At 39.3% G+C, this 17028-nt stretch overlaps 1 protein-coding gene across 1 annotated transcript in view; it reads left to right on the forward strand.

The window, feature by feature from the left end:
- LOC106882791 (uncharacterized) overlaps positions 1-17028 on the forward strand; it is a 179574-nt gene that overhangs the window by 134269 nt on the left and 28277 nt on the right. Inside the window, exons 4-7 of the mRNA XM_089345194.1 lie at positions 2803-2954; positions 10288-10444; positions 12218-12272; positions 13497-15942. Coding sequence (XP_089201320.1) covers positions 2803-2954; positions 10288-10444; positions 12218-12272; positions 13497-15942 — 2810 coding nt within the window. The remainder of the gene's footprint in view (positions 1-2802; positions 2955-10287; positions 10445-12217; positions 12273-13496; positions 15943-17028) is intronic.

Genomic DNA, 17028 nt, shown 5'->3' on the forward strand with positions numbered 1-17028 from the left:
ATTGAAATGCTGGATGTTAGAATGACTGGCTGGTAGTCAGCAAGAATTATAAAACAGGGCTTCTCTAACATAGTAGTACTACCCTTGGGTAGGGATTGTGGAAAATTTTATAAGGACCAAGGAGACAAGAAGGCTATGGTGGTAAAAATATATGAAGCTCAATGTGTAGTTGAGTTTGGATCGGAAACTAAAGTGAAGGGGTGATGCATCAAATGTTCACTTATTGTGGGGTGGTGCTGTGGCAAGTAGTCACCCATGTCAAGACTAGGACCCAGAGGTAAATTAATCTGACCTTTGAGAACATTAAAAATGAGGGCTATTGAATCATAGCAAGAAAAGGGGCATTGAAAAACTCTTAGTAAATAAAAAGGGGCCTCAATTAAAAAGTTAAAGAAGCACTGGTATAGAACCATCATGGTTAGGGAGTGGTGGGTGGAATGATTTTTTAAGGTCTATAGGGATACTCTTGGTAAGAGAGCAGAAAATGTGGCTTCTTTTAATTTGGGAGGGAAGACAGCTGACAAATGGTGAAATGCAGAAAAAACATCCTTTATTTTATTAATGACCATCATACATGTATTTCAATGGTGGGTGAATGTCTGCCAGTTAGTGAAGATAGGTGTTTTCCTCAAGATAAAGTCGATAGTGTTGTTTGTACAGCTGTAATACAGTTGTGTATGAACCACTCACACCTTCTTACATATTGTATGGCTACAAACTAAAGTAAGCCCTGATACTGCTGCCTCATTTAGGCTCAAAATTCTGATCACTATTTTCATAGTATTTCTTATTTTCTCCATAATTTCTTTTCATTTGTGTCTATTTTTCCATAGTTGCACATATTTAGCTGTGGTTGGTGTCATTCCAAAGTTGTCACAGATATCTAATCACAAATAATTACTTTGTAATACATTCAGTGATTAACATAAATAGATTTTCAGTCTTTTCCTTGAGCTTATGCATGAACTGAACAGTCTTTCTGAGCCTTTTTCACCCTGATTTACCTGTGCTCTACAGTGAATAGAATGTGGGATATTTCTCTAAAACCTTTCTTGTAGATTTGCTTTTATTCTTTTTCAAGATGATCTCATGTTGCTGTTTCACCAGACATATGACATCTGAAGATCCATGCTTCATTTCAAACATCCTGTTCTTCTCTTGCCATCTCTTAAAGCTCCTTCATCATTATAGCATTAAATGGAAGCGCTACTACGCCAGACATCAGTGATAACACAGTGTAGAATTTCATGAGTTTTACCAGGGAATTTAAAACTAAAATCCTGTCAGACATATTTAGAATCTCCACAATTATTTCTGAGGGTTTTGACCCTTTATAGCTCTTCACCTGTTCATTTACTTTATACACCATCTTATGGTCTAATCCCTACGGTTGCTTTGTTTAGATGGTTTCTGTTATTTACCTGTGTGTCTCTTATCAGATACCACGTTTGAAATCTTGTCAGTGTTCTCTTCAATTCATAATTGATATCACAGATACCAGTAATAAACTGGAAGATTTTCTCAACTGATTTTTTTCCCCTTCAGTCAGACAAAAGTGAGGTTGTAACTAAGACAGACATCTTATGTTTCATAAGAAAGACTCTTCCATCTACCATGAAACGGTATATTTGTACTGATTTCTCTCGATATTGCTCTGTCCACTTCTATGAAAAGACAGAGAGCACAAGTCATGTAAAGAAAGACACCAATGGTCGTCTAAAGTGCATGTCATAGTACACGGGATAAAACATATAAAGAAAAAAAAGGGAGCAGTAAAAGAACCATAAAAAGGAAAGGGTGCATAGGAACCAGTGTTTCTGAATTACAGAAAGTGTTGTTTTTGAAGGTTATAGTGTTCTGACTGCTAACAACCAGTGTAGATAGTTTATTCCATGCCTTGATAATTCTGAGCATAAAATATTGTTTCTGATATCATGGAAACTGGAATGTTTTGTCTTTTTTTATTTTATAAGCATGTATGAGAGTGGTAAAGATATTAAATTCTAGAAGTGGTCAAAGCAGTTATTGAAAGATGAAGGATAATCTTGTGGGATTCTATCAAGTGAGTTGCTAGAAATGAAAAATTTCTGTGTCAATGCATGGAGAAGCAATATATTTAAAAAATGATAAGTGATTTAAAGAGGCTAATTGTATGGTTGTACATCTGTGGACAGCTTCCAGTAGTTTGGTATTCTGGACAAAATGAGCATACCAGATTGGAGACATAACCTATACATATATACATGCATACATATCAGTATATATATAACAAAGTATGGATATAGTAATTTAATTAGGTAACAATGTCTAAGTTAAATGTTTGTGAGAATTTGAAGTTGTAGCTTTGCTGCACTTAGACCAGTGGTAGGACTTGAATGACTGAAACTATACATACATACATACATACATACATACATACATACATACATACATACATACACACGCACAAATACATGTGTGTGTGTATGTATGTGCGCATATGTATATGAAGGTGAATGGCTCAATGGTTAGGGCATCAGGCTCACAATCAGGAGATAGTGAGTTTGACTCCCAGCCTGGGCTGTGTGTTATATTCTTCAGCAAGGCATTTTATTTCATGCTGCGTACTGGTGTGTGTGTATGTGTGTACATGCATGTGTATGTATGTGTATATCTTTCTTTCTTTCTCTTTCATATCCCTTTCTTTCACTACTGCATCTTCTTTACTCTCTCTTCTCTCCTTTCTCTCTCTTCTTTCCTCCTCCTCTCTCTCTCTCTCTCTCCTTTAATATATTTCACATGTTTTCTCTTTCTTCTCTTCAGGTTAACCAAACATCTTCAGCCGGCGTTACATTCCTTATGGCTGCTTGTGAACGAGGCAACAAAAGGTTAATAACCTTATTGGCAGACTCAGGAGCTGATCTCAACATCACTGACGAAGATGGGCAGACAGCATTGCATTATGCTGTTAAAAAGTAAGGCTTGAATTAACCAAAATCTTCAGATCTGCTTTTGTTTCGAAATTTCTTGCAATTCCAGACAAATTGAATATCCAAAGATGCCATACTAGTGGCAGTGTGTCACGATGACAACATGATAGTAATAACCAAATAACATCTTTTTCTTATTTTCTCCATCATCCTCTTTATTGAATCACAAAAATCTTTTGCGTTATTTGTTGTCAAAACAGATTATTTTTGCTTTGGAGATATTCTTTGAGATCCAACAATTCTTAAGATTGACCCAGTGTGATTCAGTGTCTTCTCTTCATATTGATTATGGAGCGATCGATCAATTTTTCTCCAAAGAAAATGTTATTTGAGATCTAAAACAAGAAGAAAGATTCTACAGCTTGTTTTGGCAGTAAATAATCTGTAAATTTCTTACAAAAATTATTTCTCACCTCCATCTGCAACTTACTCAACACATTTTGAGATGTATTTTGAATTGTGCTTCATAAGGTCATCTCTGGACAATAAAACATTTTGAAGTTCTTGTTAGTTTTTATAGCTTCTGCAGTCAGAAATTGTTCCAGAATTTTACACACACATCATCATCATCATCATCGAGCGTTCCTTTTCCATGCTGGCATTAGTAGGAGGGTTTGATAGGAACAGGCAAGTCAGAAGACCACACCAAACACTACTGTCTGCTTAGGTTTGGTTTCTATGGCTGGACGACCTTCCTAACACCAACCACTTCACAGAGTGTACTGGATGCCTTTTACATGCCATCAGAACCAGTGAGGTCACCAATCAATTAATTTGCAAGACAAAGACCTCTCGACTGGTGGAGGAGGTGGTGGTGGGGGAGCTAGTGTTGCGGGAGAGAACGGTGTCTTGCATTAGAGGAGGGTCATGACTCCTTCAGATGGAGAAGACAGAGGAGGGAAAGATAGTGAAGATGTGACAGAGAGGGAGCAGGGGCCATTCATCCAAGTTACTGGGTGGTGTATAAAGTAGGGTACACTGGAGATTAGGGAGGGTGGCTTGGTGGATTAGTTCACAAGATTTGAAAGGGTGAGTGGGAGCTACATGTTGGGAGCTGATTTAACAAGGGCATATTGTGTGCAGGTAGGAAGATGGACACGTGAGTGTGAACAGATGGGAAGTGGAATCAGCAATGGTGCTCATGGGTGGATTGTGGGAGAAAGAGGGAGTTGAGAAATGGATATGGATTTTACTTTGCTGGGTGGTTCTTCTCAAGCACACCAAATTGCCAGTGTTTTGTCATCTCCTCTGATCATTTCTCAGCACTTCACCCTTTCTGAGTCTACCTCTTCCACAACACAACAGGTAATGATTGAATTAGGACTCAGTGTGATTCTATTACAATCCTAGAATTGCCACCATGAAATCTGCATTTCAAACTTTCACTTTCCCCACCCAACACCACTCCCCAATTTCTTAAATTTTCACTTTTTGAAAAACATTTTTGGCGAAATATATAAAAAAATACAGAGATTATATTTCTGGAAAATAATATTTTGTAAAACTTCAATCTTTCAAAATTGCCCTATGACAAGATGTGAAAGTAAAGTGTTAAATCTACTAATGTTTCACGCATACTTAGAATTATAAAATAGCAGACGCAAAAAGCATCTAAACAGAAAACCTGACATGTTAGAAACACATTTCAAAATTTTAATATGAATTATCAAAGAAAGAATTTCAAAATTTAAATCCAACCGTAATCTGCCAAGCTAGAAACAACAGCCAAACCGAGGATCAACTTTCTAAATACGAATTATCAAAAGAGAAAAAAATATTTTTTAATTGCCATTTTGTTGTGTGAGTGTGTGTGTGTGAGTGAGCAAAATATCTCATTTTTACATACCTCTCTTAATTCCAAAAGACCCTGACATGTTGGGGGCAAAATTACAGTATGAGTTATTTCTTTTATTTGGCACACAGGCCATGACACAGAGGGGACAGCACAAGGACACAACAAAACAAAAGGGGTTTAGGGACTGGGGTTATACTTGGGTTAAAAATCAAATATAATGAAATCGATCAAATGAAATTGCACATTATAATGAAATCGGAACGAATTATGAAATTATAAACTGATATATTTCCGGGTTCGTGTTCGACCCACCGGTTTTCTCCTTTTTTTTTTTATAACTTTTTACTTATGATACCCACTTTTTAGAAGTTTTCCACCGTTGTTTCCTTCTTTGCCGTTCAGACCGGTCCCAAAAATTATGGTATGAGTACCGTTACTGTCAAACTGGAGTACGTGCTTTTGTCTACATTTGAAGAAGATCGTCGCTTTCTATAAAATTAGAAAATTTTTTTTATATATGTGGTGGGGGGAGGGTATCTTTTCAAGTCGGCGTAAAAGCGAGACAGAGAGAGCGCGATTGGATCAAGGAAGTTCTTTTGAGGTTGGCGTTCCGTGTGTGTATCTGTGTGTGTGTGTATGTGTGTGTGGGTGAGTGCTACAATTTTGTTCCTGCTCTTTACTCTTTACTCTTTTACTTGTTTCAGTCATTTCACTGCGGCCATGCTGGAGCATCACCTTTAGTCGAGCAAAGCGACCCCTGCGCTTATTCTTTGTAAGCCTAGTACTTATTCTATCGGTCTCTTATGCTGAACCGCTAACTTACGGGGACGTAAACACACCAGCATCAGTTGTCAAGTGATGTTGGGGGGGGGGACAGACACACAAACACACATATACATATATATGACGGGCTTCTTTCAGTTTCTATCAACCAAATCTACTCACAAGGCTTTGGTCGGCCCGAGGCTATAGTAGAAGACACTTACCCAAGGTGCCACACAGTGGGACTGAACCCGGAACCATGTGGTTCGGTTTATTTTTTTTATGTTTGTGGGCGATTTTTATGATCAGATTCATAGTTACGTTTTATTAATTTTTTTTGTTTATATTATTTGTTTTGAAATGTATTATATAAATACAGGCCCGTAATTGAATTCTTGTTAGTATGAATCAGGAAACCCTTGGATGCAGAGACGTTTAGAAGTTAAAATCTTGCATTTCATTTTCGTTTTGCACGCACACACCTGTACACACAAACACAGACTCACAAGCACACACACACACACACACAGCAACACACAAGCAAACAGAATTCTGCACACACACACACACACGCCTGTACACACAAACACCAGATCTTTTCCTTTTGAACGGCACATTGCGAAATTAATTTTTTGGAACTAAACACTTTCAAACTTTGAACACTGGTAGAAAGTGTCATATAAAACATCTTTTACTCTTAGTGGTGTTGAGAAAAGTTTATATTCTAAAAGTTATTTCGTGTTGAAGTTGTCGTATTTCGGTAAATTCAACCAATCAATGACGTGTATTCAGCTGAATAAAATTACTGCTGTTGTTTGTCAACAACAACTTCTGGCGGTGTATATTTCGTTTGTCACTATTATTTATGACATCGTTCGTGCGTTTGTACTGGTTTTAGCTTTTAGGTTTTAAGGTTAAAGTTAGGGTTAGGGTTTTAGGATTAGGGCTAGGATTTTAGGGTTACGGTTAGGGTTCGGATTTTAGGGTTAGAGTAACGGAAAAATGTGAAAAATGAAGAAATTTGAAGGGGAGGGGGCAAAAATGTCTTTCTGAAAATAGTAGCTGAAAAACAGGAAAAAAAACTAAAAGCAGTAGAAATGCACGAAAGATTGTGGTGGTGCCATGAAGTAAATATGCTTCAGATACACTCGTTTATTCAGAAAAACGTAACTGAGATGAAATATGTCATAAATAACAGTGACAATTATTTTTTTAATCTGCCGACCAAAGGGTAATATGTCAGAAATAACAGTGACAAACTAAATATACACCGCCAGAACCTCTTGTTGACAAACCACAGCAGTAATTGTTTTCACCTCAATAGATGTCATTGATTGGTTGAAATTACACAAATAAGACAACTTTAACATGAAATAACTTCGAAAATATGCATTTTTCTCAAAAAAGGCCAAGAGTAAATGATGTTTTATGTGACACATTCTACTAGTGTCCGAAATTTGAAAGTGTTCAGTTGCAAAAAATTATTTTAAGGTAAAGATCCTATATGTGTGTTTATGTATTCATTTATGTGTGTTATATGACCGCCATACTTCCTTGTTGGTCACTGTTTGTTTTGGCGGTAAAAATACGTGTCGTTGCCCTTAACAACAAGCTTTCTCTTGCCTAGTCTGTGTTAGTTGCTATGACAACATTACATTTGCAGACGTAGTTTTGCCGCCAATGACGATGAGAAATCTGCCTTGGATTAGTTTGTCTATAATTTTCAGACATTCCATCTTTCACAAAAGGATTTTCCTAGATTATTTAGTTGTATAATCTGTGAGGATCTCTCTAATATGTATCTATGTATGTATATTCTGCTATATGTAGTATTTGGTAGACATTAGAAGTAGCTATACATTGTGTGAAGTATGTATAAGCTAAAACTCAAGCTGGTGTCAATTGAAACTATATTTTTTCAATGTATACCAAATATGTAGATAGTAACAATGTAAACATTTTGTATTGTACACTCGCTGGGATAAAAATATTTATACATTATACCTTCACCTATTGATATGTGTCTACACACGTACACATTTGTTTACTGTATATTACGATTATACGCATTTCAGTGTTTTTCAAATATTCTGTTGCTTATATCCCCCCCTCTCTCTCTCTCTATATATATGTATATGTAGTGAAACTACCTCCCGCCATTAGATACAAACTACTATCGCCATTACATACAATCTTCTCATTTAAATATAAATAAATGCGAGCGTAGTAGAGAACCCATACCTTGTCATCACGTGACTGATCATTATTCGAATTGGTAAATTCTTCGAACCGTTCCCGCCAGAACGCAAACTGACCAATCACGGCCCCTAATAAGGTCACGTGATAGAGTATATTTCTACCATCTGGTGAGCCAATAGTTTGTTATAAATAGCTTTAACTCGGCAACCAAATTTGTCTCGGTCCAGTTTCTCTTTGAGAACTGTTCCGTGTACCACACGACAGCAGCAGCAGCCAACGACCACTTCAGCAGCTTCGTCCAGCCACGATGACCTCCGCCGTCGCCACATCAGCAACAAGAGTCTACTACTACTATCCAGCATCATCATCATGACCAACACGATTCTACGATTACTACTAACCAGCAACAATCTCCACCAGCGTCTACACGACCTTCTATGTACACCAAACCTCCGCGGCACATCTCTCTCTTCAATTCTGTTAGGTGACTCAGCTTCACCACGGTAAATAAACAGACAAGAGTTCTTAAACAGACAAGAAATTCTCAGCCAGCGACGAACATCTGTATAACAAGAATCACGGCCCGGCATCGATGCCACGACATCACAACTAGTGATCAGCACTGCCACACTCAGCCTCTCCTCACTTTCACATACAGAACTTTTCCTATAGTGTACTAACGATCTGGTATAATTGCTCACGTGTTATTGACTCTCTTTCTATCTGCTGTAAACACTCATACACACATGTATCACTCACATACACACTTTTCTTTGTATGACGGCCTGTCTTTGATTATGTTCTTATATGTCGCATTCACACTCTCACACAGACATACATCTTTAACGCTACAATAAATATCTCTGTTATTCATCTAATACGGTTGTGGTCTTTCATTACTGGTCATCTATGTTATCGTCGCATAACATATCATCTATATCATCATTTGATATATATTAAAGTGTTCGACCGTGTGACGCGTTTAAATAAAAGGAGTCCTCTGTTTTTCCATTCGTCACAATTTCTCCTTTTATGAGTTCGCACGGTCGTCCCTTACATATACATATATACATACATATCCATACATACATACATGCCGGTGGTTTAACTTCAACCAGTTAAACCACCGGCAGGCATACCTACACAATTGGGCCCCCCCCCCCCAACGAATTTGTTTCCTTTTAACTTTTAGATAGATGGATATTTTTTAATGAAATTTCTTTGACAAAAGTGCTTCAGATGATGAAGATTCCAATTATATTGGAATTTGTTGTGAAAACAAATTTTCAAACGTTGAGAAGTTGACTTTCTCAAAATTCATCCAAATCCTTACAGAAACTTTCAGAAAAATGTCTATTTTGTTTCTGTGAAAATTTCTACAAATCCCTTTCAAATGAAGTAGATTAGGATTATATCGGAATTTAACATGGAAAAATTTAAAAACTTTGATGGATTCACACACACATATATACTGACACACATCATGGTTATTTTCCAAAGTTCAACTTTCATTTTGTGATGTGTATCAGTGTATATCTGCAAATCCAGCAATTTTTAAAATTTTCTTCATATTAAATTCCGATATAAGTGAAATCTTCACCATCTGAAACGGTTTTAGTGAAAGAAATTTCATTAAAAAATATCCTTTTTTCTAGAAGTTACAGGGAAACAAATTCGTCGGGGGAGCACACTTTTGTAGGTATGTCTATACATGCATGCACACACGCATATATCATCATCATCATCATCATCATCATCATCATCGTTTAACGTCCGCTTTCCATGCTAGCATGGGTTGGACGATTTGACTGAGGACTGGTGAAACCGGATGGCAACACCAGGCTCCAATCTAATTTGGCAGAGTTTCTACAGCTGGATGCCCTTCCTAACACCAACCACTCAGAGAGTGTAGTGGGTGCTTTTACGTGTCACCCGCACGAAAACGGCCACGCTTGAAATGGTGTCTTTTATGTGCCACCCGCACAAGCCAGTCCAGGGGCACTGGCAACGATCTCACTCGAAAATCCTACGGGAACCAGTCAGGCGGTACTGGCAACGGCCACGCTCAAAATGGTGCATCTCATGTGCCACCCGCACAAGAGCCAGTCCAGGGGCACTGGCAACGATCTTACTTGGCTTGCGGGGTCTTCTCACGCACAGCACATTTCCAAAGGTCTCGGTCAGTAGTCATCGCCTCGGTGAGGCCCAATGTACGAAGGTCTTGCCTCACCACCTCAGCCCAGGTCTTCCTGGGCCTACCTCTTCCACGGGTTCCCTCAACTGTTAGGGTGTGGCACTTTTTCACGCAGCTATCCTCATCCATTCTCACCACATGTCCATACCAGCGCAATCGTCTCTCTTGCACACCACAATATATATATATATATATATATATATATATATATATATATATATATATATATATATATATATATATATATATATATATACACGCGGCTGTAATGTATATATAGCTTTTTATGCGTTTAATTGAACACGAGTATGTATTTAATGTAATTACTAAGTGAATGTCTGTGATGTTTATGTTTTTTTTCCTTTCAGCCATCAAATTGATGCTGTGGCTTCCTTAGTCTCCAGGGGAACAAATGTTAATAAGAAGGACTCACGGGGCAACACACCTCTACATCTGGCTGTTGAGAAGAAATATAAAGATGTAGTCGAAGTCCTGTTAAGTAGCAAAGGAAATACCATTTTACAGGTTAGCGAATACATATATATTTGTGTATATAGATATGTATATTAGGGTATGTATATATATGTGCATAATCTTCCAGTTTCGAGGGGTAAAAGAAATATTCAAGGGAAATAACTTCAGTCTTATATGTATAGAAATATATATCGTCCTATTAAGTTGCTGTATGTATGTAAATCTACGTGTATACATACATACACAAGCATATATATATACATATATATATATATATATATATATATATATATATATATATATATATATATATATACACATATACAAACAAATCCATACACAATATGAGAATTGTGTCCCATGTGGAGGGACAACGGTTTGAACACAAAGATAGGACATATAGTGTATATATATATATATATATATATGTACACTGCACACGTAGATTTACATACATACAGCAACTTAATAGGACAATATATATTTCTATACATATAAGACTGAAGTTATTTCCCTTGAATATTTCTTTTACCCCTCGAAACTTGAAGATTACCATATATAGTGCGTGTGTGTGTTATATGTATATGATATATACATACAGTTTAGTGCCCCAAATTTTATTTCCTCATGACTGACGATTCATATTTTTTAAATAAAAGTTGCTGCAAGACTTGATTTTGTACCTCCACCCTAAAAAAAAGCACCCTTTCTTTGATATAATTTTTTTTTTGCAACACAAGTCCCCCTTTTCGGGGAATACGAATCTGCAAAAAAAAAAAATTGGCAAAGATCGGCATTTTTAAATTACCCCCACGTCCATTTCCTTCATTCTTTACCATTTTCAGAAATTTTTTTTCCAAAATATGTGGGAAAATACGGAGATTATGATTCTGTAGAAAAATTTCCAAAGAATTCTTTTTTTTTTCTACATATGCGGAAAAATATGGACATTGTGATTCGGCAAGTGAAAACAAACCAAAATTGCTGACGTGGTCGATGACAGTAGCACCTGATTGGCACTCGTGCCAGTGGAAAGTTAAAAGCATATCTGAGATCATTGCCAAGGCCACGAATTGGCTCCCGTGCCGGTTACATGTGAAAAGCACCATTCAAGCATGATTGCTGCCAGCGTCACCTTACCGGCACATGTGCCAGTGGCACGTGAAAAACAACATTCGAGCGTGGTCGTTGCCAGTGATGCAGGACTGGCTCCCGTGAAGGTAACACATAAAAACACCTTTTGAGCGTCAGCGTGGTCATTGCCAGAACCGCCTGACTGGCCCTCATGCTGGTGGCTTGTAAAAGCACCCACTACACTCTCAGAGTGGTTGGCATTAGGAAGGGCATCCAGCTGTAGAAACTCTGCCAAATCAGATTGGAGCCTGGTGCAGCCTCTAGCTCACCAGTCCTCTGTCAAACCGTCCAACCCATACCAGCATGCAAAGCGGATGTTAAACGATGATGATGATAATGAGACCTATACATACATACACAAATATACACACACATAAACGCATATATACACAAAAATACATAAACAAGTGATCAGTGAAAATATAAAGCACGTATGTATATATATTTGTGTGAAAGTGTATATATATATATATATATATATATATATATATATATATGCACATATATAATGCGTCTGCAGGTATAGATACGATATAAACCTCATTTAATTACTCCACTCCACCTTCATTCCACCTGTTTATTAATCTGATTCTTTCTCTTTTTCAGACATTTTTCATTTTTGCGTTGCCGCCCTCCCCCTCCCATTCACTAGACGCCATCTTAAATGTCTTTATTGTTTATCTTTTTTAGGTCACTCAGAAAAATAACCAAGGTTGCACACCTCTACATGTTGCCTCTATCCATGGACTCACAGACACTATAAAACTTCTCCTACAACAAAATGGCACTGATGTCAGGGCTGTGAACAACCTTGGTTCGACACCTCTACATCTTGCCTCTTCTAATGGACACACAGACACTATTCATCTTCTCCTACAATAAAATGGCACTGATGTCAGGGCTGTGACCAACGATGGTTGGACACCTCTACATCCTGCCTCTCAGAATGGACACACAGACACTATAAAACTTCTCCTACAACAAAATGGCACTGATGTCAGGGCTGTGACCAACGATGGTTGGACACCTCTACATCTTGCCTCTCAGAATGGACACACAGACACTATAAAACTTCTCCTACAACAAAATGGCACTGATGGTAGTGCTGTGAACAACCGTGGTTCGACACCTCTACATCTTGCCTCTTATAATGGACACAGAGACACTATTCAACTTCTCCTACAACAACATGGCACTGATGTCAGTGCTGTGACCAACGATGGTTGGACACCTCTACATCTTGCCTCTTATAATGGACACACAGACACTATTCAACTTCTCGTACAACAAAATGGCACTGATGTCAGTGCTGTGACCAACGATGGTTGGACACCTCTACATCTTGCCTCTCAGAATGGACACACAGACACTATAAAACTTCTCCTACAACAAAATGGCACTGATGTCAGGGCTGTGAACAACCGTGGTTTGACACCTCTACATCTTGCCTCTCAGAATGGACACACAGACACTATTCAACTTCTCCTACAACAAAATGGCACTGATGTCAGGGCTGTGACCAACGATGGTTGGACACCTCTACATCTTGCCTCTCAGAATGGACACACAGACACAATTGAACTTCTCCTACAGCAAAATGGCACTGATGTCAGGGCTGTGAACAACCGTGGTTCGACACCTCTACATCTTGCCTCTCGGAATGGACACACAGACACTATTCAACTTCTCCTACAACAAAATGGCACTGGTGTCAGGGCTGTGAACAACCGTGGTTCGACACCTCTACATCTTGCCTCTCAGAATGGACACACAGACACTATTCAACTTCTCCTACAACAAAATGGCACTGATGTCAGTGCTGTGACCAACGATGGTTGGACACCTCTACATGTTGCCTCTTTTCATGGACACACAGACACTATTCAACTTCTCCTACAACAAAATGGCACTGATGTCAGGGCTGTGACCAACGGTGGTTGGACACCTCTACATCTTGCCTCTCAGAATTGACACACAGACACTATTCAACTTCTACTACAACAAAATGGCACTGATGTCAGGGCTGTGACCAACGATGGTTGGACACCTCTACATCTTGCCTGCCAGAATGGACACAGAGACACTATTCAACTTCTCCTACAACAAAATGGCACTGATGTCAGGGCTGTGACCAACACAGGTTTGACACCGCTACATCTTGCCTCTCGGAATGGACACACAGACACTATAAAACCTCTCCTACAACAAAATGGCACTGATGTCAGGGCTGTGACCAACGATGGTTGGACACCTCTACATCTTGCCACTCAGAATGGACACACAGACACAATTGAACTTCTCCTACAACAAAATGGCACTGATGTCAGGGCTGTGAACAACCGTGGTTCGACACCTCTAGATTTTGCCTCTCAGAATGGACACACAGACACTATAAAACTTCTCCTACAACAAAATGGCACTGATGTCAGGGCTGTGAACAACCGTGGTTCGACACCTCTACATCTTGCCTCTTATAATGGACACACAGACACTATTCAACTTCTCCTACAACAAAATGGCACTGATGTCAGGGCTGTGAACAACGATGGTTGGACACCTCTACATCTTGCCTCTTATAATGGACAAACAGACACAATTAAACTTCTCCTACTACAAAATGGCACTGACGTCAGGGCTGTGAACAACCGTGGTTCGACACCTCTACATCTTGCCTCTCAGAATGGACACATAGACACTATTCAACTTCTCCTACAACAAAATGGCACTGATGTCAGGGCTGTGACCAACGGTGGTTGGACACCTCTACATCTTGCCTCTCAGAATGGACACACAGACACTATTCAACTTCTACTACAACAGAATGGCACTGATGTCAGGGCTGTGACCAACGATGGTTGGACACCTCTACATCTTGCCTCTCAGAATGGACACACAGACACTATTCAACATCTCCTACAACAAAATGGGACTGATGTCAGGGCTGTGACCAACACAGGTTTGACACCTCTACATCTTGCCTCTCGGAATGGACACACAGGCACTATTCAACTTTTCCTACAACAAAATGTCACTGATGTCAGGGCTGTGACCAACGATGGTTGGACACCTCTACATCTTGCCTCTCAGAATGGACAAACAGACACTATTCAACTTCTCGTACAACAAAATGGCACTGATGTCAGGGCTGTGACCAACGATGCTTGGACACCTCTACATCTTGCCTCTCAGAATGGACACACAGACACTATAAAACTTCTCCTTCAACAAAATGGCACTGATGTCAGGGCTGTGAACAACCGTGGTTGGACACCTCTACATCTTGCCTCTTATTATGGACACACAGACACTATTCAACTTCTCCTACAACAAAATGGCACTGATGTCAGGGCTGTGACTAACGATGGTTGGACACCTCTACATCTTGCCTCTCAGAATGGACACACAGACACTATAAAACTTCTCCTACAACAAAATGGCACTGATGTCAGGGCTGTGACCATCGATGGTTGGACACCTCTACATCTTGCCTCTTATAACGGACACACAGACACTATAAAACTTCTACTACAACAGAATGGCACTGATGTCAGTGCTGTGAGCATCCATAGTTGGACACCTCTACATCTTGCCTCTCAGCATGGACACACAGACAGTATTCAACTTCTCCTACAACAAAATGGCACTGATGTCAGGGTTGTGAACAACAGTGGTTTGACACCCCTACATCTTGCCTCTCAGAATGGACACACAGACACTATTCAACTTCTCCTACAACAAAATGGCACTGATGTCAGGGCTGTGACCAACGATGGTTGCACACCTCTACATCTTGCCTCTTATAATGGACACACAGTCACAATTAAACTTCTCCTACAACAAAATGGCACTGATGTCAGGGCTGTGACCAACGATGGTTGGACACCTCTACATCTTGCCTCTCAGAATGGACACACAGACACTATTCAACTTCTCCTACAACAAAATGGCACTGATGTCAGGGCTGTGACCATCGATGGTTGGACACCTCTACATCTTGCCTCTTATAAGGGACACACAGACACTATAAAACTTCTACTACAACAGAATGGCACTGATGTCAGTGCTGTGAGCATCCATAGTTGGACACCACTACATCTTGCCTGTCAGAATGGACACACAGGCAGTATTCAACTTCTCCTACAACAACATGGCACTGATGTCAGTGCTGTGAGCATCCGTGGTTGGACACCTCTACATCTTGCCTCTTGTAATGGACACACAGACACTATAAAACTTCTACTACAACAGAATGGCACTGATGTCAGGGCTGTGACCATCCATGGTTGGACACCTCTACATCATGCCTCTTTTAATGGACAAACAGACACTATAAAACTTCTCCTACAACAGAATGGCATCGATGCCAATAAAATGGACGAACGCGGTAACACACCTTTACACCTGGCAGTTCAAGAGTAAGTCCCCAATGGATATGGATTATCCAAATCTGTTTCAGTAATGTTTGTTTTCTTGTTTTGAGTCGTTCATGTCATAATCCCACCATGGGTCGTCATGCTTTAACTCTCTCTCTCTCTCACACTCTAATGACACTGTAATCTAACTTCATTAATTAATCATCATAATTATAATTGTTGTTGTTGTTACCTGACTAGATTCTTTATTTCATCTCATCCTTCGTTACGTCAACGTTTCAAGTTCAAATCCTCTCTTTTCTTTCTTTCTTTCCATGTAAAACACCTCACCTCCCTCTCTTTTAATTTTCCTCTTTCCTCTGACCCTGGGCTAAATGCAGAATCATTCCCTTACAGTGTTTAGTTTGATCTGTTTATGTTCCAAGTTCAAATCCTCCCAGAGTATCTATTAACAATCTGGGGTCAAAATCTGTACCAGTAATATCCAGGGGTTTATTTAATAAATTGCGCCCCCCTCTTTTCTCCTGTTGTTGTATCTGATTACTGTTTGGCAAAATACCTTGTGGTATTTATTTACCACTCTTTATGTTCTGAGTTCAAATCCTGCCAAGGTCACCTTGTCCTTCCATCTTTGCAAGGCTGATTAAATACAATACCAGTCATGTACTGGGGTCTTTATAATCCACATTAACGCTTCTCTCCATCCTAAATGTCATGGCTATAGTTGTTCATCGTACCATATATAGATTGCTGTGTTTACTCAGGTGTGTATATATATCGTTGGTCTATAATGTAGAGAGCATGTCGAATATACGCGGGGGTACCCAAAAGTAACCGGAAACGTTCTCTGTGGGGCAAAGCCATTGAAGTTTAGGCTTCTGCTGCTAGAAGCCACTTGATGTGATACTCAGGCATCAGTCTGCCAACCGGCAACTTTGGGTGTGGTCCTATTACCATGTGGTGCATCTTTGTTTTGCAGGGCTCCTCCCCTGTTCATCGATTTTTGCAATGGCTGAAATGAAGGAACAGCATGCTTCCATGAAATTCTGTTTTCTGCTGGAGAAAACAGCAGCCGAAACAGTTGTCGTGCTTCAAACAACTTGGAAGGACACTGCCATGAGCAAAACA

Source organism: Octopus bimaculoides, chromosome 29 (assembly GCF_046866305.1).
Source record: "Octopus bimaculoides isolate indiv1 chromosome 29, ASM4686630v1, whole genome shotgun sequence".
Classification (NCBI taxonomy): Eukaryota; Metazoa; Mollusca; class Cephalopoda; order Octopoda; family Octopodidae; genus Octopus; species Octopus bimaculoides.